Source organism: Oncorhynchus kisutch, unplaced genomic scaffold (genome assembly GCF_002021735.2).
Source record: "Oncorhynchus kisutch isolate 150728-3 unplaced genomic scaffold, Okis_V2 Okis03b-Okis08b_hom, whole genome shotgun sequence".
NCBI lineage: Eukaryota > Metazoa > Chordata > Actinopteri > Salmoniformes > Salmonidae > Oncorhynchus > Oncorhynchus kisutch.
Genome location: NW_022261980.1, coordinates 1,325,814 through 1,353,508, shown reverse-complemented (window position 1 = coordinate 1,353,508; position 27,695 = coordinate 1,325,814). Strand labels below are relative to the sequence as shown.

The 27,695-nt window shown below is 42.2% G+C and overlaps 1 protein-coding gene across 1 annotated transcript; it reads left to right on the top strand.

The window, feature by feature from the left end:
* Window positions 1-763: 763 nt before the first annotated feature.
* LOC109895209 (monoacylglycerol lipase ABHD2) lies at window positions 764-24,894 on the top strand. Its single transcript, XM_031812915.1, has 11 exons — window positions 764-970; window positions 2,699-2,788; window positions 3,371-3,595; window positions 8,247-8,422; window positions 9,516-9,683; window positions 9,890-10,073; window positions 12,464-12,556; window positions 13,084-13,182; window positions 14,552-14,621; window positions 14,843-14,927; window positions 19,410-24,894. Exons 3-11 carry the CDS (start codon window positions 3,378-3,380, stop codon window positions 19,619-19,621), a joined length of 1,305 nt encoding a protein of 434 aa, XP_031668775.1. The 5' UTR covers window positions 764-970; window positions 2,699-2,788; window positions 3,371-3,377; the 3' UTR covers window positions 19,622-24,894.
* The last annotated feature ends 2,801 nt before the right edge of the window (window positions 24,895-27,695 follow it).

Here is a 27,695-nt window from a genome sequence, read left to right as displayed (position 1 = left end):
ACGGGGTGCATCAGTTTTTTCACTTTTAAAGCTAATTTCCTTGCAATTCAATTTTGCCATGTCTAGTGTGTATTTATTTGATATTTGAGTGACTGAACGTTTTAAAATGTTACATCCCGGGGGCGCGCCCCACAGTCTGGGAACCACTACTGTAACTATCTCTATGGGTCAAACTTACATCAAGTAATTACAGTAATTACAGATCAAAAGCCTATAAGTACATTTGACTCTTGAAAATGAATTTGTTATAGTGTTGTGAATGTGTGTGATTCATTGGGAAAGTTGTGTGTTTGCACAAAAGTTATTGCTTGAAGGAATAAGAAAGGTTTTGTAAGACAAGTCTTTACATATTCAGCTGAAATGTGTAGGTTATCTGAACAAAGTGCTCCGATTTTTTTCTAAAAGGGAATGTTTTGATTGATGTAACATAACTGTTGTTTGGAGGCATCCTCATGCTTCTTGCACATTCTAAGAAAGACTATATGCTATTGATCATTTGATCAATGAAATGGATTATACGCTCCACACGTTTCAGCAATAGGTTGTGATCATTGAGCTAGCTATATATTAAATCACGGATGAATATGTAAAGCGTGTTATTTTCCTGAATATATTTTGGGGGATACAATTATATTCATTTTCTTTAGCCAATCGCTGTAAAGAAACTGGAGCCGCGCTGTGTAAGAGATGGGGAAAATACGTCAGAGAAATTACGCATCTGCGTTTGTAACCCAATAGAATAAGGGAAATCATATGCAAATGATAGGAATAGGAAGTGAATTCCGAGATGTCAGTCTAGCGGTAGCTACATGTTAATGCATGTCCATCGACAGAGAGGGAAATAATAGAAAAGACGGACCGTAAATTATTTCGAGATAAATATAGAAACATCCCTATGGAAAGACACGGATTCAGACACAAAGGAGAAAAGGAAAAGACTGGACACGGTGTAGGAGAGGACGGTAACGAGGTTAGTTTGCCAGCTATTTCTGTCTGTTACGATTAGGGACGGGGCGCAGGGAGCTGTGTTGTTTTCTTCGGTTTAGCTAGCTGAACACACCACTATCGAACTAAGCAAGGTATGCTAACTACCTAACAAATGTAATTTTCCATTTGAACACATACCTTGCTTAGTTCGCTAGCTGTATGTTGGTTTGACATACTGCGAGAGAGGTTGTCAACATTCATTCCACCACTAGCTCGTGGATGCGCGAAAAGCAGTGATGGTGAGTTGGGGCCCTTTGCCAAATAGCATCGAGCTAACGTTACAGTACTAGTCCTCTCTTACTTGTTTACTATATTATTACTTATGTCGACAAAAACATTTTTATTTTACTAAAGCCATCTAAAATATTGCTGTGTCCAGCATTACCTGTCGGTGGCAAAGCCATTGATAGAAAAAGCAGCGGGGACTGCATGGTGCGTACTGTATGTAGCTGGTGGTGGGTTTCCCTTGAATAGGCTTGACTTGCTGCGCACCATGATAATCTGCATTTACTGAGATGGCTAACTAAATTAGCTTGCTAGGTAATTGTCTTCTCATGCAGTGTGTTCCTATTCCTATATTGTCATCATCACACACTTAGGCAAATTCTTCCTGCACCTGCCTACCAATACACATGTGGAAAAAATGTGGTCCATGTGATGATAACTAAAACAGGAGAGTTAAATTTGGGGTAAACCATCGCTCTGCATTCTCACTCATGCCCAGCTGCAAGTGTTCGCTACTGTGACAGACAGATTAAAGAGTAGGGTGATATGGGGCTGAGCCTGTGGTGGTTTCCCTAATCTCTCAACTACGCAGCTCTGGAATGTTATTGTATCTCATGATGGCAGGGCAGGCGGTGATTCTTAGCACAGGCTATCCGTGGCCTATTGAGGCACCTGCTCCCAAATGATTTAAGGCTACATCAGTGATCATGCTGGATGACTGACTGGCCTTCCCACATCGGAGGCAATCTGCAGTTTACATGAAACAACAACAAAGCGGCCACCCATCACTTGTTTTAGTAAAATGCGGAGGGATGGGGTTTGAGAAATGTAATAACACTCAAATTCATAGACAGAGCTATGGATGCAAGCTCTGAGCATCCATGAAATCATGCCCCCCCCCCCCCCCCCAAAAGTGACTTGTAGTTACTGCAGTTGTTATTAGGACATAACTAATGCATTCTAGATGGTATAGAGGAGAACACACAGAGCCTAGTTTACATCCCAAATGGCACCCTATTCCCTATATAGGCCTAGTGCACACAGCTTTAGAAAGGATTCATAGAAGTGCTCGGCCTGCTGACCTTAGTGGCCATGGCTAATGTAATTGATTCTTATCAGATAGTGTTCTTTCTGATTGGAGAGCGCAGTAATTCCATACTCTACAGGGAATTCCATTTGGAGCAGTGGAGGACAGCGGGGATCACTGTTAGTAATGGGGCTATTAGGATTGATCATTGCACATTCTCTTGTTAACCAAGGAGACAAATGAACTTTATCACATCCGTCACAAATGACTGGTTTGAGGTCAGTGCTTAATATTGAAGAGGAACTACAGGGATTGTAGAACCATGTTAAAGGAAAGAAGTCTAGTATGGAGATATGAAGAGGCACAATTTCTCTGTTCTGTTGGGTTGTCTTGGCAGATCGTGCAAATTCCTAACACCTGTTTTAAAACATGAAATAAAAGTGTTTGTTTTTCTTCCAGATTTGACCACGTCACTGTGACTCTGTCACTGCACAAATAAAGGCTGTTGGACAGAGTGGATCATCTTTTTATTGAATTTAAACCTAAATTGTAAGTAAATAATTGTTTGATAGAATTGCTCAACTCTTTCCTATCCATGTTCTGAAGTTTGTTTGTTGGTTTTATCTAAACTACCTCATCATCTGACTCTCATATTTACATACCACAAGTTCCTCTTTTTGGACTGTAAACCAGCCTACCTCTTTCTCCTCCATCTCTTTTTGTTTTGGCCAGTCTGTTTACCATCATTGGCTTTGTTAATTTTCTGCTTCTGTCATTGCTGCTAGCAGGCAGCTGAAACATATTTAGCTGTTGCTAAGCTACATGCCTTGAATTCCTCTTTTTGACAGAGAAATAGCTAGACCACTTTGTGCCCTCTGTTTGTTCCATGGTCCACACTGTTTACTGCCACTGATTTAAGTTTGGTGAACAAGATGTAAGTTTTAAAGTGACATTAATGTAGTTTTGTTGTCCTGGGTACAGTTAATCAGAGTACTAGTGAGCATGGCTGATGTAGGCTAGTTGATTTAATGTGTTCCGTGTAGCAGGATCATCCGTACTAGCTGTATTTGTTCTAAGTGGAGTATTTACAGTCTAACGCTTTGTTTACTTCTCTGTGTTTGTCTCTCTCAGAGGCACCATGGCCACCCAAGACTCGGGCTACTATGACTACACCATCGTCGCCCCGGAGATGCCGGCCATGTTTGACGGCATGAAGCTGGCAGCGGTCGCCACGGTGCTGTACGTCATCGTCCGCTGCCTGAACCTCAAGAGTCCCACCGCCGCTCCTGACATCACCTACCAGGACACGCCCCTGAACCGCTTCCTGCTCAAGTCCTGCCCCATCCTGACCAAAGAGTGAGTGACCTTTCTGCCTGTGGTTCAGTCTTTGGCCGTGTTCTGCGACCATACAGGACACTAGTCTAGTGCAGGTCTTTACCCCCAATATATCTTAATGCTGAGTGCCAAGCAGAGACCCATCAGGTCTCATTTTTCCAGTCTTTGGTATGACTCGACCGGGGGAACCCAACCTTCCAGTCTCAGGGCGGACACACTAACCCAAGGCCACGAGTATTTTATAGCTTATTGGGGTCCTATGATTTGTTCACGGGGTTTTCAGTAGCCTGTAATTGGACCACTGCACCCATGATCGCCTTGCCAAGATCGCACCAACACTTCTGTTGTCACTCTACACTATAGCCTACATCTAGTCCCACATTCCAAAGAACTCCTGTGTGTTGTGGAAAAAAACGATACTCCTGTATGACTAGAGGTTTCTCTGAATGTGTGGCATGGTTCAGAGCCAGTACTCTACTCTACTGGCCTAATAGTCCTGTCTTAAGGGAGTCTGAAGCCCAGTGGGAGACTCTGGAGGCTTCCCTCAGCTGCTGTCTCATTATGTAAGCCTCTGTTACTTCATCTCAAATCTCTGGCCACGAGTGCTCCCCTTACGGCTCTGGAGACTAGTGCACGTAGGGAATTGGGATGCAGATACTTTTTATCCAAACAGACTGTAGATGTAGTTTGAGGTTTGTGTGTGTTCATCTGCACTGTTTGCTTTTGTTTGACAGTCTGTCTGTGTGTTTTAAGACTGGTGTGTTTTTAGCCGTGACTAACGGACCTGGAATGTTCCAGACTTCCTCAGGGAGGGATGCCCAGTTAAACATTTGCCGTCAGTTCGTTTTATCTAGTCATAGGCTTAATAAGTATGTGATAAAACTATTTGTTTATCTCCAACTCTTGCATATTTTATAATTTAAAGGTTCATTATACTAATCAGTAGGTGAATTGCTTCTTAATTAAATACATTTTAATCTTAATTTTGCACTATATCCCTCCTGGGCTGTACTCAGTCAAAAGCTAGCCAAGACAGAACGTGTGTAAAAGGATATTGGGCTAGTAGGGCTGTCTTTCATTCATCAATTGCTCCTTGGCACTGTTTATGCTGACTAATGGTCCAAGACGGTTTGTGTAACTCCTAGTGACACCCAGTCGAGTTGCATAACACTGTTTCCAGCACGGTGACCACGGACAGATCAATCATGGAGAAGGAGAGAGGTACACAGTGGAGGAAATATGAGACAAGGGGGCAACGACTCTGTGTTCAAAGCAGTCCATGCATTCCATCTGTCATTGTATTCTAGAAAATAAGGGCGCAGCTGAAATATTTTATTCAATTTAGCCTACGGAGAGTTTGGGAATAGCCTAAGTAGTTTGGGAGTTCGCCTCTGAAAGGGCAGGTCCTGCACTGGAGTGATGTGCAGCAGAGCCATTCTTCTCTGATGCTGAGTGAAGCCAGGTTTCCATGATCAGAGGTCTACTTGGCCTTTTATCTCAATCTGTCTCGGATGGCTTTGTGTTCAGGAAACCAGCCCTGTAAAGGGGCAATGTGAGATTGGTACATCTGTTTTTGAATGTTTAAATTAATGATATGTAGCTATTGTTTTTTTTTGAAGAATATAATTTATGAATGCCTTGAAGAGCTTAGGTTTTGTTTAGCTCCAACTCTTACCCCATGATTTTACCCCCAAGAAGTGTTGTGGTTACCCCTTCAGGCAGTAGATCAGAGGGATGTGTATTGCATCATATCAAAAGGCTAGTTATTAAATCAGACCACCTATATAACAGACCTGTGACTTTGATCTGTACCTCAGACCACACCCTTAGTTGTCTATCTATCAGCCCACGCTGGCTTCTGTTTCCTTTGCTTTGGTCTGCTGCTGACTGTCAAGGGCAACAGCAGGTTACAGTGCACACACTCGTGCACATAGACATGCATGAGGACACAAACTTGCGCACAGACATGCAGGTACATGCGTGTGGACACAGGTTTGCTGGAATGTCTTGACTGGAGCACCCAGACCTACACCACTCTAAAGTGTAGGCAATATGACAGACTGATTTCATTCACACAGTAGATATTCAAAAGTGTAGCTTTCATCAGTCATGTCAGATGAGTAATTTGAACAGTATTGGGCCATAGCCTTTGCTTGTGGTCTTAGCTGTTCTGTTGCGCCCCCCCCCCCCCTCGCCTGCCTGCCTGGACTCCTCCCCTTGTCCTCTTAGTCCTCCTGTGACAACATTACGTCATCCCTGCCAGTCGAGGATAATTCGCAGAGCGAGAATGTTCTGGGGAATCAAACCTGACCAAGACTTTAGTGTATTAGTCTATATCGGGGATATTTAAATCAGAGCCTGGAGGTCCAGAGTACTCTTGCTTTTCTGTTCTACTTCATGCTACCTCCCTAACTCTACCTACGTCAGAGTTGATAATGATGTTTACACAGGGGTTGGAGGTCTTATCTGTAATATTAGTAATGGTGTGGGGAAGCATCAGCGGTCATTGTGTGTTTTGAGATGAGCGTTATGTAAGGGAAGTAATGTCCAGGTGCTCAGACTGCTCTAATGACAGTGAAGGAAGATGAGATTGAGGGGGTTGTGTAACTGTTAATTTAGCAACAGACTTTGCTCACTGACGATATTTACTGTACCAGTGTGTACACTCCCCACCCATGTTTGTGGACCCTCAGTCCATCCTTTGACTGGGAGAGGATCACGCTGACCTTGGTTCACCCTGACCTTGGTTATCTCTGCAAACAGCCTCACAGCTGCTGTTCTCTCCAGTCAGGGAGCGCCCTAGCTGTTCTCTCCAGTCAGGGAGCGCCCTAGCTGTTCTCTCCAGTCAGGGAGTGCCCTAGCTGTTCTCTCCAGTCAGGGAGCGCCCTAGCTGTTCTCTCCAGTCAGGGAGCGCCCTAGCTGTTCTCTCCAGTCAGGGAGCGCCCTAGCTGTTCTCTCCAGCTGTACCTTAAACTATGGGATAGCATAAGGTGTCAGTGTTTTGCATAAATCACTAAATATTGTTATGACCTAGTTCTATTTATCTCAATTTCATCACAGGGACATTAAATCTTAAGGCCAGAGTGAGTAGGCCAAAGCTACATTTGAGGAAATTGCAATTGTCAACATCGATCTCCTTCTTTTGTTATCGTGGCTGCTAATCTATAAACAGACCTAAAATGGAAACCACTACTTGTTTTTGGCCATTTGCCAAGGGTTTCCTGCTAAATGTTCGGTGTACGTCTGTGCTAAACTCAGTGTGCGGATGTGAGATGGTAGATTGTATGACTGTGATATGACTAGCCCAGCTCATGTCTCACTGCAGTGCTAGCAGCAGATAGATCCACTTTGATCTCCTGCAGGGTTGGACCCTTACCTACGTCTACTCCCATACAGATACAGTACCAGGGCAGATGCATGATCAAGGATGGTCAGCTTCGTGTGTGTTCTACTTAGGAATGTGAATCTCTTCCCTGTCCCCCGCTGTGTGTAAATGTTGTTCCAACGCACTGTGACTGAAAGTCAACACAGCAAATAAACCCCCCACCTTTTTACCCTTGTTGTCTGTGCCTAACCACGTTTGTGCTGTTGTCATGCTGTGCTGTTGCCACTTTGTTGTCGTGTTGCTACTGTGTTTTCATATTGTTATTGTGCTGCTGCCATGTCATGTTGCTACTGTGTTTTCATATTGTTATTGTGCTGCTGCCATGTCATGTTGCTACTGTGTTTTCATATTGTTATTGTGCTGCTGCCATGTCATGTTGCTACTGTGTTTTCATATTGTTATTGTGCTGCTGCCATGTCATGTTGCTACTGTGTTTTCATATTGTTATTGTGCTGCTGCCATGTCGTGTTGCTACTGTGTTTTCATATTGTTATTGTGCTGCTGCCATGTCATGTTGCTACTGTGTTTTCATATTGTTATTGTGCTGCTGCCATGTCGTGTTGCTACTGTGTTTTCATATTGTTATTGTGCTGCTGCCATGTCATGTTGCTACTGTGTTTTCATATTGTTATTGTGCTGCTGCCATGTCATGTTGCTACTGTGTTGAGCTGCTGCTTTGTTTTCATGTTGTGTTGTTGTCTTAGGTCTCTCTTTTTTATGTAGTATTGGTGTCTCTTTTGTCATGAAGTCTGTTTTGTCCTACCTTTTTTAAATGGTTTTATCCCAGCCCCGTTCCCCACAGGAGGCCTTTTGCCACTTAGTAGACCTTCATGGTAAATAACAATGAGTTCTTAATTAACTTGCCTAGTTAAAGGTTTAATACAAGTACAATTGTATACTACATTAGCTGACTGACCGAAATAAGACACAACTGGAAGCAAGAACAAGTCATCAAGTAAAGTTATTCTATTACTTCAAGGGACATCCTAATGCTGATGTGTGCTTGTTTCTTACAGAAACCTCTTATGGACACTGTTGCACATTCCACACATGTTTCTGTGCACAGATCTCGAGTTAGCATGGCATTGTAGAGTGTACTGCATGTGTGCGATTTAGGCTTCTAGCCTATGTGTTAGAGCTCCTAGGGCCTATATACCAAGAATTACAATGTATTTTATTACCTGCAAATAAACCTTTCATCTCTTGAATAAAGTAAATTAAGTAAGTAAGCCTTGTCCGAGCCAGAACCGCCCATAGTGAATCTCTGTGTGTTTGTGTGTTTTGCAGGTACATTCCGCCCCTGCTGTGGGGTAAAAGTGGCCACCTACAGACAGCACTGTATGGCAAGATGGGGCGTGTGAGCTGCCCTCACCCCATAGGCCTCAGGAAGTACTTACCCATGCAGGATGGGGCCACCGCCACCTTTGACCTCTTCGAGCCCATGGGGGACCACCGGACAGGAGGTGGGCTATTTCAATCATTCATGGATCATTTATCAAGAATAGAGAATCTCTATTGGCACAGGACTCTCTTTTTTTTCAATATAAACATTCAAAAACAAACATCCCCCTCAATTGAGATGTGCTTGCCTTACCTTTTCTATGCCTACGTTAACTGGTTGAGAAACATTGTCATTTACAGCAATGACCAAGGAGAGAAGTGCAATGGGAAGGAAAGCTGTTGAATGAGCTCATTGGAAGCATGAGAGCAAATTCATCAGCCCAATGTTGTGCTATGGACCTGTCCTATGTACGGTATCAGTCCTGTCTGGGCTCAGTTTGTCAGGGCGGTTTTGACGCCTTTGGTCCATTGACTTGTTTACCCTGTGGTTCCATTTCCCGTTCTGTAGGTGATTATTGTGCCAGTGTTGTTGAGGACACAGATTTACAGACTGTGACTCTTGGTAAAATCTACTATCTTTACTTTTGGCTAAGGTGATGAGATCAGGGGCTACTACCCAAATGGTACCCTATTCCCTATTTAGTGCACTACTTTTGACCAGACTATTGGCCATGGTCAATTGTAGTGTACTGAATAGGGTGCCATTTGCGACGTAGATCATTTGTTTTGACCTCCGAGTTGAGATGTAGTAGTTTCTAATGGTCACTAGTTTGCGTTGCCATATGGAAGGAAGCATGTTGCTTTACTTTACACATCCACTTTGTTTCCTGTTCTAGTTGTGCTGTTGCCAGTGGCTTCTGTCTGTGTTGTCCGTTTTATCTTATAGTCATTAAAACATATAGAGTTGTATCCCTTTTGCCTCTTGTCAGGCCGTCATTGTAAATAACAATTTGTTCTTAATTGACTAGCCTGTTAAATAAAGGTAATGAAGAGCCTCTGGTAACTAGGCTACTTGTTTTATTATTTGAGTGACTGGGACATCTCATCCTATAAGGTTTTATTGAGGCACCATACTGTCTCTGTTTGCTGCCTGTCATATTTCCGTACCACACCGTGCAATGACCGGCCCATGAGGACGTGTAATCTTGCCTTTACATATTTTCATTTGCAAACGGCTCACTGATCCATCTGTCCGTATGTTTGCTATTCCAACAGATGACGTCACCATGGTGATATGCCCGGGGATCGGTAACCATAGCGAGAAGCACTACATCCGCACCTTTGTGGGCCACTCTCAGAAGGAGGGTTACAGGTGTGCTGTGCTCAATCACCTGGGTGCTCTGCCCAACATCGAGCTCACCTCACCTCGCATGTTCACCTACGGTGAGGACTACACAGGCGTGTACAAACACACACATACTCCTAATAAAACACACACAATAGCAACAAGAAGAAGTTATAGGCGAAAGACAGGTTTTCACCACACCATCCTCATTTCAGATCAATGGCCATGAATTATGCTACCAAGGAAAGGAACCAACTCCAAGCCCCAGTATGTAATGTCTTTGCTCTGGTCCTTGTTCTGGTAGGTTGCACGTGGGAGTTTGCGTCCATGGTGGGTTACATCAAGAAGATGTTCCCTCACACCCACCTCATAGTGGTGGGCTTCAGCCTGGGAGGCAACATCGTGTGCAAGTTCCTGGGAGAGAACCGGACCAATCAGGAGAGAGTGCTGTGCTGCGTCAGCGTCTGCCAGGGATACAGTGCACTCAGGTGGGCTACGGTCTTAAGACTTATTTAAACCCTGTTCAAGTACGCAAAGGCAACATGTAAGAGCTGCTCAAAATGGCTATCCAGTGTTCATCCGTGGAGTTACACAAACGTGTGCAGCACTGCAATTTGTATTATAATTGCTACGCAAGGACACAGAATGAACATTTTGCCTAGCTAATGGTGTTTGGTAAATTACATACTATATGCCCTTTTTACACACAGCTGTATACTAGGTCATTGAAGGTGTCATAAACATCAAAATATAAACAGTGGAGACACTTTTTCTTTTTCTTTTTTAGAGGCAGTGTTATGCTTGTTAGCAATGAGCTGTAACGTAGCCAACTTAATGTAAATAAGTGTTTTGCCCCAACTTAGTGAAGTTAGCTAGCTGGTGTTTCTATTTACTGTGCAGTTGGTTAGCATCCATTGCTACTCTTTTGCAAGCTATGGTAAAACAGCTGTCAAAAATGACATACTGTTCAGTTGTGTTTTACTAATGGTGAAGGTGCATAAAGATGAAGGAATTCAGATATGTCTTAGTTTGAACACTATCCACTGAGTTTGTAAACTACGGCACGTGACATGGTTCAATGTGCCAGTAAATAAGCACAATTAACTTTTTAGTTTTTTCTAATTGCCACTGTCTTGGCGCTAGAATTAGAATCATGTATACTGTGCTAATGCCAATAGAATAAATTAGTAACAGAGAGCAATGTACAATATGGCAAACTTAGCAAACGAGGCGTTTTATGGTAATTACATTACTGTAAAAGGAGGTTCACTCAGATGGAATTCACTTTGCCCAGCAGCTTTCTGTCTGACAAGATGGCAACAAAGCTGAGAGTAGCTGGGATCCTGTTTTTTCTCCAGCATCATTGATCATTTCCTGTAGTTTGGCTTTATCTGTGATCTCAGTGGACTGGTGACTAACACAACAAAGACAGCGGACAGATCCTTGCCTGGGTGCCGGTCTGTCTCCGCTGTAGACAACTGGTTGTTGCCTTGCCAAGTCTTTTGAGGTAGGCAAAGATGTAGGCTCCAGTACAGTAGTTCTGTGTTATTGAGTACTGAAACAGACTCATACTATTGGCTGCTCCGTTAACCTGGGTTGTTCGTTTTCATGCACCATGCAGTTCTTCCATGGAGGTTGTTTCAGTGTTTTCCCTTCTGTCTTAGTCCCTGTAATCTATTTGATTACACTTGGGTCTAAAGCAGACTGCCTGTTATCATAATGAGCAGAGACTTTGTAACCACTTGAGCTTTTGTCGTGACGGAGAGAACTTTTTATCATGATACAGTGACTGAAACCGCACAACTCTGGTGTTTCTAGATGTGGTATTGCACAAGCTCTGGGATGGAGTAGATGGAACTCTGTGAAACATGTGGTGTTTCTGAACCACACCTTTGAGTTTGAAACGTGGCCAACGTCTCTTGGCAGGAACACTCTGCTCTGTCCAGAGAGTAAACAGCGTGTTCGTGTGTGTGTCAGGACCAGGCAGACTGGCCTTTTGTGAAATGGGAGTAGTCTTTATACCTCTGTTTTATTTTCCATTCCTGTCTGTCATGGCTAAAGCCTTGTCTTTTGTCATTGCCCATGCCATCTGTTGAATGGGATTGTTATGCCTGCTGCGTAGTTCTCACTATATATGCTACCTCTGTAGTATTTCTCATCAGGGTTGGGTGGGTAGGTTACTTTCTAAATGTAATTTGTTAGTTACTAGTTACCTGTCAAATTGTAATCAGTAATGTAACTTTTGGATTGTCCAAACTCAGCAATGTAATCGGATTATTTAAGTTACTTTTTTGATTACTTCCCCCTTAAGAGGCATTAGAAGAAGACAAAAAGGCTCCATCAAACACTTTTAGTGTGTCATCATAGAGGTCTCTGAACTTGTGGTCAGGCAAAAAAAATCAGATTTAGCCTACATGTAACTGATAACATGTAATCAGTTACTCCTCAACCTTGTTTCACATGTGCACTAGCAGATATGAAGTTGGTCTAGATAATTGTTAGATAGGTACTGCTAGCTTGTTGCTAGCTAGTTATTAGCTTGTTGCTAGGTAGTTATTAACTTGTTGCTAGCTTGTTGCTAGCTAGTTGCTATCTAGGTAGTGTTGGTGAGTTCATAGTGCAGTAAGAGATCGTTCTGCGGATTTAACGTGTGGGGTGATGGTTAGCATGGCAGCTTCAAGAGTACAAAGTGTTGTTGGCAGCAGGTTTTTGTTGTCCTGCATTGGCCTACAGTGATGAAACCTGTGTTTCATGCTTTAGCCAACTTTTGAGTATGTTGGTTGTCAGGCCAAACCGATATAAACATGACAACAATATAATTAGTTCTCTCTCTACACACAACTGACTTCCGTGTGTGTGTGTGTGTGTGTGTGTACAGGGCCCAGGAGACGTTCCTACAGTGGGACCAGTGCAGACGCTTCTACAACTTCCTCATGGCCGACAACATGAAGAAGATCATCCTTTCACACAGGTACTCAGCCCTGTTCCAATACTTAGCACATTCACACTGGTAGCACATTCACACTGGTAGGCCCAATCCCAAAGAAACCCCTAGCCCCTACCCTAGGGCCATGACACTTCTCATACTTCTGAAATGGCCAAATTACTGTAAAAGCCATATGGTGGAAACTCCATGTGGTGATTGGGAGCTATCATCACATTATAACACCCATTCAAGCCCTGCTGGGGCCACCCATAGGAAATCAAACTAAATCAAATCAGAAATCAAACTGTCTGCTAAATGGCTTATATTATTTAAGATCTATGACAAATGGCTTGGACTTAACTCAGTCACAACCCAGCAGATCAGTCAAATTCCCCATGGAGGAGAAACACCAAACGCGTACAGAGCAGCTCCCTGAGGCAAACTATTTAACCAAAGAAATGGAGGCAATTAGGCATGGAAATTCCTGGTATAGGTATAGATTTTACTGAGAATAACTAGTGTTGTCACGTGTTTCAACGCCATGTCCCAACATTTTGTTTGTGTGTTTACAGGGGCAGTCTGTTTGGAAGTGCAACGAAGATGGAGGATGCAGACCTGAGCCGGCTCTACACGGCCACCTCCCTCATGCAGATCGATGAAACCATCATGAGGTATAGGACACACTTTCCCCCCCCAATACATTTGAGTAAAAGACACTAAATAGAATCTAATAAGGAACACATGCTAAAATGACTCACAATGCAGTTATTCCTGTGAGCAACCGGTCTCACATTGACCCCCTGTGAAATCAGTGTTGAGTCCTCAACACTGCAATATTTAGAACTGATTTCACAGGGGGTCAATGTGAGATTTATGGCTGTATGTTTAAAATGGACTGACAACACTCAACAGCACCTGCTGAAGTTCAAGCCAAACTTTTAGAGTTTTGTCAATACATAGGAACAATATACTAGGAGCCATTGAGCAGGGCTGGGCGATTATCGCCTAAAACAAATTCTAACTTATGGGAGTTTCTCGATTTTAAATCTTGAAATAAGCTTTGTTGCACAATTTAAGGTCAAAACACTGCATTTCATAAGGAATTCAGGGCTTGTAAAATTATACCTAAGCCTTCAACCATAAGACCCATTAATAATTAAATAATTTAACCTGCTTTTTGGCAATAATCACTGATCTGGCTTTCAAATCTGTCTATGAAAATGCCCTTTAAAAAAAAAACTTACCCAGAACCAGAACCAGGCACAATGTACATTCACTAATAATGACTAACTTAGGGTAGCAGGCATAGATAATGAACACAGGTCAACCTCTCAAGCGCACCTTCAAATGAGTAGCCAGCTAATCTTTATATGTCAAGTCTAGCCAACTAGCTAACATGGTATAACAGTTGAACTGTTCTGAATACACCCTCCTGTCCATCTCCACCTGTTTGAACAAACAGTTGGCACATAACAGTATGTGGCTAAAATGCTGCTAGCGGTGGTGTTACCGCAATGCTGCGCACGACAGGAACTGAGCAGACATTTGCCCAAGTCGTTGATACTCACGTCTTAGTAAGGTCTGCTCTGTTCTACATGTTGGGAGTTGAGACATGAAAAGGGTATCATTAGAATGGTTTAGTTTAAATGCAGATAGAGATTTTAAACTGTTCGTTGTCAGAGAGGAAGAAGTGCTCTTTAGTCTTTGTTGTGGTGAGTGTCAGGGGGAGGGGCTTGGTGTCTGTGCCAGTGGGAAGGTGCACAGTGAACACAGAACAGAAGGAGCAAAGGAAACGAGAAAAAAGACAGTTAAAAAAAATACATATTTTTACCTTGATTCTTGCGATACAGGCATTTTGAACATTGTTCTAAAACATTAATTTGCTATATCGCCCAGCCCTAAGAAAGGCCTCTGAGTATCTTGCTGTGCATGGTTCATAGGGATGTGCTCACCCACATAGTATGTCACTTAATAATCCCTCTCCAGTTTCCACAGCATGCTGCTTTGTTTTGTGACCTGTCACCCCTCCTGTCTCTGCAGGAAGTTCCATGGGCACAACTCCCTCAAAGAATACTACGAGAAGGAGAGCTGTGTGCATTATATTCACAATGTAGGTTGATACTCTTTATCCTTACTTCTCTCTCTCCTGTGTGAATTAAGAATACTTTTCTAAACATGTATGTGTGTATGAATATCAGAAATGTACTACAGGAAGTGCTTAGAACAGTGTGAGGTCTTCGGAGAGTTCATGATTTAAGTTTGTGTCTAAGTGGACTCTTATACTGTATGCAATACACAGGCCCAATATCTAATTATGGTTGTATTTTTTAGGTTGACGTGCCACTTCTGCTGGTCAACTCTGCAGACGATCCTCTGGTGCACGGGTCTCTGCTCACCATCCCTCGCACACTGGCAGGTAACAAACACCTGCATTAGTACACACGCACACACACACACACGCACACACACTTTCTCTACTCAGAGCTCGTCCCTACAGAGACACAGGGCCATTCGGCTCGAACCGCCCTATCCGGTCCCCCAGGACACCTTTTCCCCAGAGATAATCATGTGTAATTCCCCACTTGAAAACATGTCATCTATACTTGGACTGTCTGTGTCCTGCTTCTGTTATAATGCAATGTCATTATAGTTAACACAGACAAAGACGTTTGTACAACATGTTGATCATGTTGTTTATAGTTCCAACTAATGGTTACAACAGATGTTTGTACAACATGCCTTTATGTAAAGCAGAGGGAGCAGTGGAGCTACATTACAGTAATTGTGTGCTGAAGTTCTGTTTTTTTTAGCTATTGAGAAGAGGCATCCAGAGAATCCGATCAGGCAGCCACTCCATAAGAAGTTAGCCAGTACTGTAACAGTGAGAAAAACACATGGCTAAAATTAACTTGGTGTTTGGTGTCAGCAAGCCACTTTGAAAAGTCACTTTTTAATGTCCAGAACAGTATGTGCACATGTTATTTGTGTACTAACACAAGGGAAATCATTAGAAGTCTACTGTGTTTTCACCAGTTCAACACCTGGTACAAAGTTCTCCCTTACTTTGTCTCTGAAACAGCAGAGCTTGAATAGGCAGATGAATCCTTTAAGTCCCACACCCAGGCCAGGGAGGGGGCGGTATGTACAACTAGGTGTGTTGGGAATGTCTGACTGATTAACACTGGCTCTAACTCAAACACACACACACACGGTAGTGTATCACACAGATGAGAGCCTCTGTCTCCTCATGTGCTCGTGACTTAGACTCTAGACACCACTAGGCCTTTTTTAGATATGCAAACTAAAGTCTGGCATTTTTTTCAACACTAACTGATTCTAATGATAGAACACCAATCATGGTAACCTATCATTTTAAAATAGAACACTGAGAATAGCGGCCAATCAGCTCAATCCTCAAGGCTTTACTGGGTTGATCAAATGGAGCAGTAAAGGAAAGCATGCTATTTATGGAAACAACCACCTCAGCACTACCAACTAGTCACCATTTGTTGGATATATTAAATCCATGGACTGGACAGTACTCTAGCCAGTTCTCATCTCTCACGGGATTTCTGGAACAGCCCATCCCAAATTGCTCTCTATCCCTCTCCCTTGGCCCTTTTAATGTAAGCATGTCTGAAGGTTCTGGTTGGGTATAAGCTGTGTAGTGGTAGAGCTTCCACAATATTGCTTCCCACCTTACAGATCAGCAAACATTTGAAGGGGTAGGTCTAAAGAGAAGTTCCCTACTGAAATGATCACGTTTCCTCAAAGTGGTGCTGAATGTGTGGTGGTGATGTCACCTGTTATTTATAGAGTCCCAGAGCTGGGATGGAGGGCAACACTAGCTCACTGGCTTGTTGTGTCCTGCACTACACAGAGATGCAGGGTGGAGATATAGGAGATTCTCAGCTGGTGCCCTGCCTAACTCTCTGATAGGGGAAATCAGCTGGTGCCCTGCCTAACTCTCTGAAAGGGGAAATCAGCTGTTGCCCTGCCTAACTCTCTGAAAGGGAGAATCAGCTGTTGCCCTGCCTAACTCTCTGAAAGGGAAATCAGCTGGTGCCCTGCCTAACTCTCTGAAAGGGGAAATCAGCTGTTGCCCTGCCTAACTCTCTGAAAGGGAGAATCAGCTGTTGCCCTGCCTCACTCTCTGAAAGGGAGAATCAGCTGTTGCCCTGCCTCACTCTCTGAAAGGGGAAATCAGCTGTTGCCCTGCCTAACTCTCTGAAAGGGGAAATCAGCTGTTGCCCTGCCTAACTCTCTGAAAGGGAGAATCAGCTGTTGCCCTGCCTCACTCTCTGAAAGGGGAAATCAGCTGTTGCCCTGCCTAACTCTCTGAAAGGGAGAATCAGCTGTTGCCCTGCCTCACTCTCTGAAAGGGGAAATCAGCTGTTGCCCTGCCTAACTCTCTGAAAGGGAGAATCAGCTGTTGCCCTGCCTCACTCTCTGAAAGGGGAAATCAGCTGTTGCCCTGCCTCACTCTCTGAAAGGGAGAATCAGCTGGTGCCCTGCCTCACTCTCTGAAAGGGGAAATCAGCTGTTGCCCTGCCTAACTCTCTGAAAGGGAGAATCAGCTGGTGCCCTGCCTCACTCTCTGAAAGGGGAAATCAGCTGGTGCCCTGCCTAACTCTCTGAAAGGGAGAATCAGCTGTTGCCCTGCCTAACTCTCTGAAAGGGAGAATCAGCTGGTGCCCTGCCTAACTCTCTGATAGGGGAAATCAGCTGGTGCCCTGCCTAACTCTCTGATAGGGGAAATCAGCTGTGGGTTCGGTCCCCTTTGCCCTAGAAGAGTCAGGCTGACTCACACTGGCCACAGGAAGCCTGGAAACATGTGAAAGCTGTTGTATAACTAATGTGGTCACATCACCTGGAATCAAACTGTAAGCTGCATAGTAGTTGGCACATGTCATTAGGACTGTGGCGGACAAATCCGGCCAACAATCTTTTAGTTGGAACCTCAGTCAGGAGTCTTGTGCGTAGTGCTTAACCCAGAGTTAAAGTCGATTCCATTTCATTTTAGGATTTAAATGGAATGTTATTCAAATGCAGAATATGACAGCATTATTATTACTTAACAGTGTGTAGTGTAGATGAATTAGGCTTCTGCTTTGCTCATACTTATCTTCCGTGACACAAAATGGAAGCTGCATATTAGACATAATTTCTGTTTTAAAGCAAGCTTCAACTTTTCCCTGCGTCTAGTTCATGGTCGATTTTTAAAATGCTATTAAACAATTGATAGGACCGCTTCCCAAAAGATGCAGCCAGCCAAACTGAATGGTTTATTATGGATGTGTTCCTACATCAAACCCTCCTTCAGGGTTCAGCCTAATGGAAAGCTGGGGTGTCCTTTTTGAATTGTTTATAAATATGAGTCATTTCCTAGAATCACCTAGGCTATTATAACCCCAGATAGTGTATGGTTGGTACAAGCCCTGTGGGATCACACTCACCAGGCGGACGCTGCAGTTTCCCCCACTAACCCAGTTAGAGCTGGAGAAATTAGGGCTCCATGTCTGGATGCCACACTAGTGTTCTGTTCAGGGTTGGGGTCCAAGTGATTTTTTTCAATTTTAAAGTATATGGTTTCTACTTTTCTGTTTAATTTAGAAGTAATGGAAAATAGGGGTCCATTTTTATTATTGAATTGGAATATCAATTTACTTCCTTAATCAGCCCAACCCTGATTCTGTTAATCAGCCCAACTCTGGTTCTGTTAATCAGCCCAACTCTGGTTCTGTTAATCAGCCCAACTCTGATTCTGTTAATCAGCCCAACTCTGATTCTGTTAATCAGCCCAACCCTGATTCTGTTAATCAGCCCAACCCTGATTCTGTTAATCAGCCCAACCCTGATTCTGTTAATCAGCCCAACCCTGATTCTGTTAATCAGCCCAACCCTGATTCTGTTAATCAGCCCAACCCTGATTCTGTTAATCAGCCCAACCCTGATTCTGTTAATCAGCCCAACCCTGATTCTGTTAATCAGCCCAACCCTGATTCTGTTAATCAGCCCAACCCTGATTCTGTTAATCAGCCCAACCCTGATTCTGTTCTACCAGTTGTAACTGGTAGGCAGCAGCTGGGGAATACCTGTAATACTGTTGTTACCTGCTACCTGCTCAGTCATTTCACAAAAGGTTCTGTTGTGCTATTTTAATCTGTTATTTACAACGTTCTAACAGTTTATTTCAAGTTAATATATGAACACTAACCTCACTAAATAGGTTCTAAATCGGCTGTACTGTACAGCCTATAATCAGTGACTTGTCCCATTTTGGTTGACGTGCACCTCCCAGTGGATTGGGTTGAACAATTGGTGTTTCAACAAAAACCAAAACCGAATGGTATGAAGTAGCTCAGCTACAGTCATGAGTTAATTGTTCTAGTTGGTCAATCCTGATAGATATGACATGTTTATTGCCTTTATCAAGGCTCTATCTTTCATCAGGGTTATTGAGCTACCTGGTGATAGTGATTGATGTTAATGCACTGGACCCTGCTCTCCTTCCTCTCCCTGTCCTCCTAGACGCCTGACTCAAGATCTCTGTCCCTTTACACGGATGACGCCATTTTACGACCTTGGTGTAACATTGTGTGCTGTTTGTCATTTTACAGAATGTATGGCATCATTCCTGACATAACTGTCACTAAACAATGACTCCCATGTGGTTCCGGGGGCTGGTCCGGTGGTTGTGCTGCCGACCCGGATCACATGCCCCTGGAGGCAGTGGTTCCATCTCCCGTTCCTCCACTTGCTTTCTGTACTGTATCCCTCATCTCATTCCTCTCTTACATTTCTATCCATTTGTCTATCAACTAAAAAAATCTGTTTTAAAAGATGCTACTATCTTCTAATTCTACCCCCTCCCTTTCTGTTCCCTATCCCCCTCCAGAGAAGAAGCAGAATGTCATCTTCGCCCTGACACTGCACGGGGGGCACCTGGGCTTCTTTGAGGGGGCTGTGCTCGTCCCCCAGCCCCTCACCTGGATGGACAAGGTGATCGTGGGTTACGCCAACGCCATGTGCCAATGGGAAAAACAGAAACCACCATGCCAAAAAAGCGGGAACCTGAATACATCCTGTCCTGAAGAGAAGGCAGCGTAAATGTTAACTTCCTGAACTCCTCTCTCGCTCACCTCTGACCCCCCTCCCCACTCACTGAGGAGAAACCTTAACCAAACTTGAACTACTACTCTCTCCTCTCACGCCTCTTCTCGGGCTACTGTCTCAACCCTCTCCTCCTCCTCCCGGGTACCCCTATTCCCTCAGCCTCTACTCCTCCTGCTGCCCCCCTCTAACCAAAACCACCTTACACGTGAAGGAACTAAAACGACTAAATGCCTTTGTGCTTTGTCTCTGAGGGGAACTAGTGGAGTGGAGAGGAACAACTACTTTTGTCCTTATGTATACATTACCAAGAGATCCCTGAGATCCAACCATGGAGACTTTGACCAAATATTCACTTTAAAAAGGGATAAAACAAACTGGCATCTGACAAGTAGAGAAAAAGAGGGAGAGAGAGCGACATGGTAGATGTGTAGTTGTAGAGAAAAAGAGAGGGAGAGAGGGCGACATGGTAGATGTGTAGTTGTAGAGAAAAAGAGAGGGAGAGAGAGCGACATGGTAGATGTGTAGTTGTAGAGAAAAAGAGAGGGAGAGAGAGCGACATGGTAGATGTGTAGTTGTAGAGAAAAAGAGAGGGAGAGAGAGCGACATGGTAGATGTGTAGTTGTAGAGAAAACGAGCACAGAAGAAACCTCCTAGTACTATCTCTGAGGACTAATGAAGCTGCAGTGACTGTACGCTACAGTGCACTCACTGCTGACGACTGCCAAGGCTTTAGCCTAGTTTGCCGTCTTAAACCAACACCGCCTCTTTATACAATGTATGTTACTCGCAAATAATGTATAAAAAGACAGTTTAGTTTAGCAGGCCGTGTGTGCTGAGAAGGAGAGCTGCGGGATAGCTCTTAGTATGTGACCTTTTCTATTAGGTTGATCTGATTCTCTGTTCTGTCTGTTTTAGTCCTAAATATGTTTTCTTGGTGAATAGCAGCCCTTTTTGGAAGGTATACAAATATGGAATAGTTTATTATTATTATTATTATTATTATTATTATACAATTATTTTCAGATCACGAGTCCCCCATAAAATGAGTATCTATTTCGCACTTAATTCCATGTAGAATCAAGGGGTATGTCTCACAATGCACCCTAGTTCCTATGGTGAAATATAGTGGACCTGGTCAAAAGTAGAGCACTACAAAGGGAATAGGGTGCCTTTTGGGATGCATCCAAGATCTCACTCGCCCCTCAGTGATATTAAGCAGTGGAGGTAGGTTTTTACCTCTCGGACCTGACCTGTGGTCAATCTCAATGAGATCCATGCACATTCCTACTGTCTCGTTGTTCTATCACCTTTATTCAATGCACTTTATATGTTGTATGTCACATTTCTTTAGTCAACCGTTTTGTTATTCTTTCTTTTATGGGACTAGCGGAAGACAAAGGTTTAGAAACTTTTGTTTTGCGTAACGTTTAGTTCAGTGACACTAACGAACGAACGGGAGGGAGAGAGGTTGATAACTCTTCAAGTTAGACGGCCCAAATGATCCCCACGTTCACTAAACCCTACAGTCCACCCTCCCAGTAGAGGATTTTTGTACTTAAAAATAAGACACTTTTTCCAAAATAGTGCCCTACATGTTAGTACACTATGTAGGGAATAGTGTCATTTGAGATTAGCCCTCAGGGTGAGTCTTCCTTGGCTGTCTGTCCTGTGCAGTCAACCTACTGAGCCTTACTACTAACCCTAACCTACTCAGTCCTATACCCATGATCAGTTCCAGGTCTTCTAAAGCATGACTGACTATAGAATCATTCCCTTACACAGAGTAGCCCACTGCCAATACACAGACACTCCAGTGTCAGACACTCGTATGGAAATGGACCTAGCAGCTCAGACTCAATATCACTCAAATACATTTTCAACCAAAGTCACAACGTAGATAACTTGCTGTGATTACTGGTTTATCACATCTGATGTTGAACCTTTCATTGGCGAGGGCACTGTACAGACATGAACATACACTCATGTAGATGACTGGTATTATAGACCATGTGTTCATGGGACCTGAGCTGTGAGGTGTGCTGAGTAGGATGGCCATAATCATTGTGTTAATGACTTCCAACAGACTCCATTTTGTTGAACCAAAAGTCATCACAGAAAATAATTTTTTTTAGTTGAGCAGTGGTAGAATACTGATAGAATATTGGTGTCAGTGTTGAGGTCTACCAGAGAGGAAGTTTATTATACATGGGAGTGGCCCAACTTTGTTGCTAGGGAACATTATCTTTCAAAGGGGGAGAGAACTACTTTCCATTTAGTTTTGTCAGGACAGAAGGTCTTAGCACACACGTTTGTGTTTGAAGGAATGCTGGAATGTTAATGCTGAAAGATGCTGAGGTGTATGAGAACGATGAGTAGGTGAGAATCTGAGGTTTGCAAAGACTCAACCCCGAACTCAAGGGGGAGTGGTGCAAAAGATCAAGTTTAGACGTTATAGCTCAGACGTCATAGCTTTCTGTGTTTCCTCTTCTTCTTATATATAATGGCCATGCAATTCCCCTTCAAAGCCTGCAGAGGCAGCCATTCTGGTGGTGTGTTGTCATGACATGTCCAGTCCAGAGGTCCAGCCAAGTGAACTGTAGGGAGGTAAAGCTGGTGATTCACTGTACATTAGTGTTATGTCCCAAATGGAACCATATTCCCTATATAGTGCACTACTTTTACCCTGAGCCCTATAGACTGGTCAAAAGTAGTGCACTATATAAGGATTAAGGTGCCATTTGGGATGCTATCCAGGCGTATCAGTCTCACCCAACCCATACCTTCTGTGTAGCATAATGAGCTCTTTCAACATCACCTCATGCCAGTCATTTGGCTGGGTGAGTTCTTTCAGCCTTGTAAACCGTCACTCCCTTCTCGAACTTCATCTCAGTCAACTGGCATCCAAACACAAGGGTGCCATCTGCAGGCTTGGAGAGCAAACTACAACTTCTGTCTTAAATCCAGCCAGTAGGTTACTGTACTGTAGTCCTTTAGACATTATTGATGTTAACTCAGTGAGACAAGATTTTAATACAGCTGTTGAACTGATGTTTATTACCAATGTTTGTTACCAATTTTTAAGGACACTTCACAGTTTTAGTTAAAAGTTTATAGAAAATCAATTAGTCAGTGACTCGTCCAGTCTAACCGATAGTCATGTGGTTCTGAGATATCCCAGCGAGTAAGATCTGAGTCTTAATACACCAGCATAACAAGCCGTCTTTGCTATGACTCCACACCAACAGGGTGTGTTCTGTCTAGAAATCCACTTATCACCTAACTTTGCACAGAAATGCAGGTTTGGATTGTATCTCTTCAAACTACTCCCAGAATTGAACGTTTAGTTTGTTTTTCAGATGTATTTTTGAAATGTGTTTTGTATTTTGTATTATTACGGTTATTGTCTTGTATGTGCAGATCAGAGTGAGTGTATATGAATGAATGTAGGTGTGTATGATGAGTCCTAACACCATCTCTGGTTTGGAAAACCAAAACATGTCTTCACTTTTTAAAGATACAAATGAATTAAATGTATACATAGTTCGGTCGTTCCACCAATTCAGTGCCTTTTTAGAATTCAGCTGGTAACATTCTCTCAAAGTGCACATGTTCAACTTAATTAAAGACACTTCCCACCTCAAGAGGTTAAATAAAAATGTGACTATTAAGTGTGAAGTAAAGTAATAGGGTTGGTGATCATACATCTCATTGTGATGGAGGGAATGGGAGCCTGTTGTGTACAACTGGGAGGGGCAATTGAATGCAAGCTTTTAAAAAATGAAAGTACAAACATTTGTAGCCTGTCGATATATGGAGTAACAGGGTTGTGGTGTTCTGCTCCACCCACTCCGTTTCCCACCACAAAACACCAGAACCAGCTCACCTGCTTTTACACTGGGATTTCACTATTACATATTAGTTTCTTTAGGTTATTATTATAGTTTCACCATTTTAAAACGAGAGTTCAGTTTACATAAGTAACAGAGTTAATCTTAAAATGAAGGGACTTTGTTTCCCTTGAAATGAATTACTCATCACATGAAATAAATTACAATCTTCAGAAATGACTGCCAAAGCAACTAAGTAACTAGGGCTTTACAATGGAGAAATGTTGAACTTAAGTGGGTTAAAATGTTCATGTTCATGGAGGGACATGTCAATGCTGATATTATATATATTTTTTGTGCACTTTAGGAAGTCTATTCATATAAAAAGTGGATTTATAGAATTTTCCATGTGATCTATATTAAAGGGCACTTCAATGAATGTAACAGGCTTTTAAAATGCAATAATGTTACACAATTTCCTACTTTAAATATCAAAGGGATGCAAAAGGCAGTCATTTGGTGAAACGACCCAGTTATATGTTACCGTATGACAGGGACCAGGGGCCATTTATAAAAGATTAAGGCAATAATCAATAGGGATTTGTTTCTCTCAAGGTGTAAATGCAAACGTGAGGGAAAGATGAGTACAAAATGAAAGTGGGAGAACAATCTTATTTATGCAGTTTTGTTTGGCTCCAATCCATGTCCGATGTTCATTTTAGGATTGATACGAAACAATGTATTAATCTTAACTTCCGCTTGTTGACCCTAATTGTGTAAGTGTGACTGACTATGGTCTTGCAGGTCCTGCTTTTGAGAAACAACCCTTTGAGACTGGATGAGGTCACCAGACTGAGATCAGAGGCCAAATGTAATTAATGTCTCAGAGTAGGAGTGCTGATCTAGGAACAGTTTTGGCTTTTAGATCAAAATACATAATTGGCTATATGGACATTCAGGACCTAGATCAGCACTCCTACATCCCCAGGGGTTTATTCCATGGGCTGAAATGTCCAGAACGATGCTCATAGAAAAGTAGTGCATAGAACCAACATGGTTCTCGATTCCACAAGAAAGAAAGCTCTGTAAATGCTATGCAATCCATTTCTATCTGAAACGTTCTGACCATGCCGCGCTGGTGAACACACCTTGATATGAGGAATGGAGCCCTTTCCACCAATAAGAACACAGTGATCCATGACATCAACAAATGTTCACTTTAACATTCTAGAGCTTTATTCTTCTGTTTACAATCTGTTTCATTGTACGAAGATGTTAGCTGTTTTGGAAGGGTGGTGGATGTGGAAATGTAATTTTGGTGCACTGATATAATCATACAGTATGACATTATGAGTTCAGATCACTGGTGTGTTTTTGTAAAGAAAACCAATGGTGTGTGTGATGTACTAATAAAACATATGGTTGTGTTCCAAAAATAAATTATTTTCTTGTAAAAAAAAATGTTATTGTCTTCATGATCAACTGGTGGTCTCATGTTCAGTGCCTTCAGAAAGTATTCACACCCCTTCACTTTTGACATGTTTTGTTGTTACAAAGTGGAATTAAAATGGATTTAATAGTATTTTGGGGGGGTCAATGATCTAAACAAAATACTAACAATGAAAAATAACATCTTGATTAGATAAGTATTCAACTTGGTAACAATTGACCACCAGCATCATGTCATAAAATGTTCATAAAACTGTCATGACATATATTGTGTTATGTTATGGCTGGTTTTGACACCCACATAAGAGTGTCAAAACCCACAAAACATTCCATTACATCATAGCCTACGTGTCAACAGTATGTTTGTTATATAACATTTTCTGAAATGTACCATATTCAATTATTGTAATTATGCACATTGATGTCAGACATGCACCTACCCCAATGCTCTGTTGTTGATGACTGGGATGAATGCAGGAGCAGGATGAGACACCCTCTTTTTGACTGATGACTGACATAGGCCTGTCACGTACATGCCCATCTGGCTTATATGATTATGATGGTCATAATGCTTGACAGTGTCATAAAGTGTATTTTCTACAAGATATTTATAATGTTATGAAAACATGACTGTAAAGAATTCATTACAACAAAGGATTTAAGAAACAAACCTTCAAAGACAGTAAACTTCTTGGCAGAGAAAAAACACTTTGAATAAATGTGGGTTTTGACACCCTTATGTTGGTGTCATAACCAGCCATAAATTAACACAATATATATACATATATATTTACTTTAGTTTATTTAATAAATATATACAGTGCATTCGGAAAGTATTCAGACCCCTTGACTTTTTCCACATTTTGTTAAGTTACAGCCTTATTCTAAAATTGATTCAATTGTTTTTTCCCATCAATCTACACACAACACCCCATAAGGACAAAAAAATCCTACAATGTGATTTTCTGGATTTATTTTTCTCATTTTGTCTGTCATAGTTGAAGTGTACCTATGATGAAAATTACAGGCCTCTCTCAGCTTTTTAAGTGGGAGAACTTGCACAATTGGTGGCTGACTAAATACTTTTTTGCCCCACTGTATATACACTGCTCAAAAAATAAAGGGAACACTTAAACAACACAATGTAACTCCAATCAGTCACACATCTGTGAAATCAAACTGTCCACTTAGGAAGCAACACTGATTGACAATACATTTCACATGCTGTTGTGCAAATGGAATAGACAACAGGTGGAAATTATAGGCAATTAGCAAGACACCCCCAATAAAGGAGTGGTTCTGCAGGTGATAACCACAGACCACTTCTCAGTTCCTATGCTTTCTGGCTGATGTTTTGGTCACTTTTGAATGCTGGCGGTGCTTTCACTCTAGTGACAGTGAAGATGAGGTCTCAGAGTCTGATGTTCAAGAGGTGGACATTGAGGACGTCCAGGGAGAAGACATGGAAGCCTGAGAGGAAGACAACCAAAGCTTTAGTTTCTAGACTATCATTTTAAAGATGTATGTTAAACTTGTTTGGGAGATGCGATGGTGTAACAGTTCTCCTCGTCATCTGAGGAAGAGTAGTCCAGATCGGACCAATGCGCAGCGTCGTATGTGTCCATGTTAATATTTCATAAATCAACTGAACACTGAATAACAAAACAACAAAGTGAAAGACAGAAATGAAACAGTTCTGTCTGGTGCAGACACACAACAGAAAATAATCACCCACAAAGACATAAAGAAGAAACTAAGGTCAGAACGTGACAGATGGATCATTCAATATTTCCTTTCTTTTGTTGTCCAGTGAAATCATCCCATGTGAAGAGTCAACTCATTTAATTAAAGTTCAGTTCGTAACTAAATCGTTTTAAAAATTGATTTTGGAAGGATTTAATCATTTGCAATTATGTTTACTTTATGATAAGGTAAAAGGTTTATGTTTCTGTCTCCATATGATATGGTAAATATATCCAATGCAAAAAAACAATTACATTTAATTGGCATTAATATTAATTTGCATATATTTCCATTAATTCCCATATATTCCTGTTAATTCCCATATATTCCTGTTAAGTCCCACAGAAAGTTTCCACCTCTGAATATTCCCCAAAATGTGCAACCCTAACACCATCATATACGTACACTGAGTGTACAAAACATTACAAACACCTAATATTGAGTTGCACCCCCTTTTTTCAGAACAGCCTCAATTCGTCGGGACATGGACTCTACAAGGTTTCGAAAGTGTTCCACAGGGATGCTGGTCCATGTTGACTCCAATGCTTCCCACAGTTGTGTCAAGTTGGCTGGATGTCCTTTGGGTGGTGGACCATTCTTGATACACACTTGAAACTGCTGAGCGTGAAAGACCCAGCAGCGTTGCAGTTCTTGACACAAACTGGTGCGCCTGACACCTACTACCATACCCCGTTCAAAGGCACTTAAATATTTTGCCTTGTCCATTCACCCTCTCAATGGCAAGCACACATACACAATCCATGTCTCGATTTTCTCAAGGCTTAAAAATCCTTCTTTAACCTGTCTCATCCCCTTCACTGATTAAAGTGGATTTAACAAGTGACATCAATAAGGGATCACAGCTTTCACCTGGATTCACCTGGTCAGTCTGTCATGGAAAGAGCAGGTGTTCTTAATGTTTGTACACTCGTGTATATATTTATATTCCGGACTCTGACATTCCTCATTCTGATATTTCTTCATTCCTTTCTCTTAATGTTTTGGATTTGTGTGTATTGTTTTGTGTTGTTAGGTATTACTGAACTGTT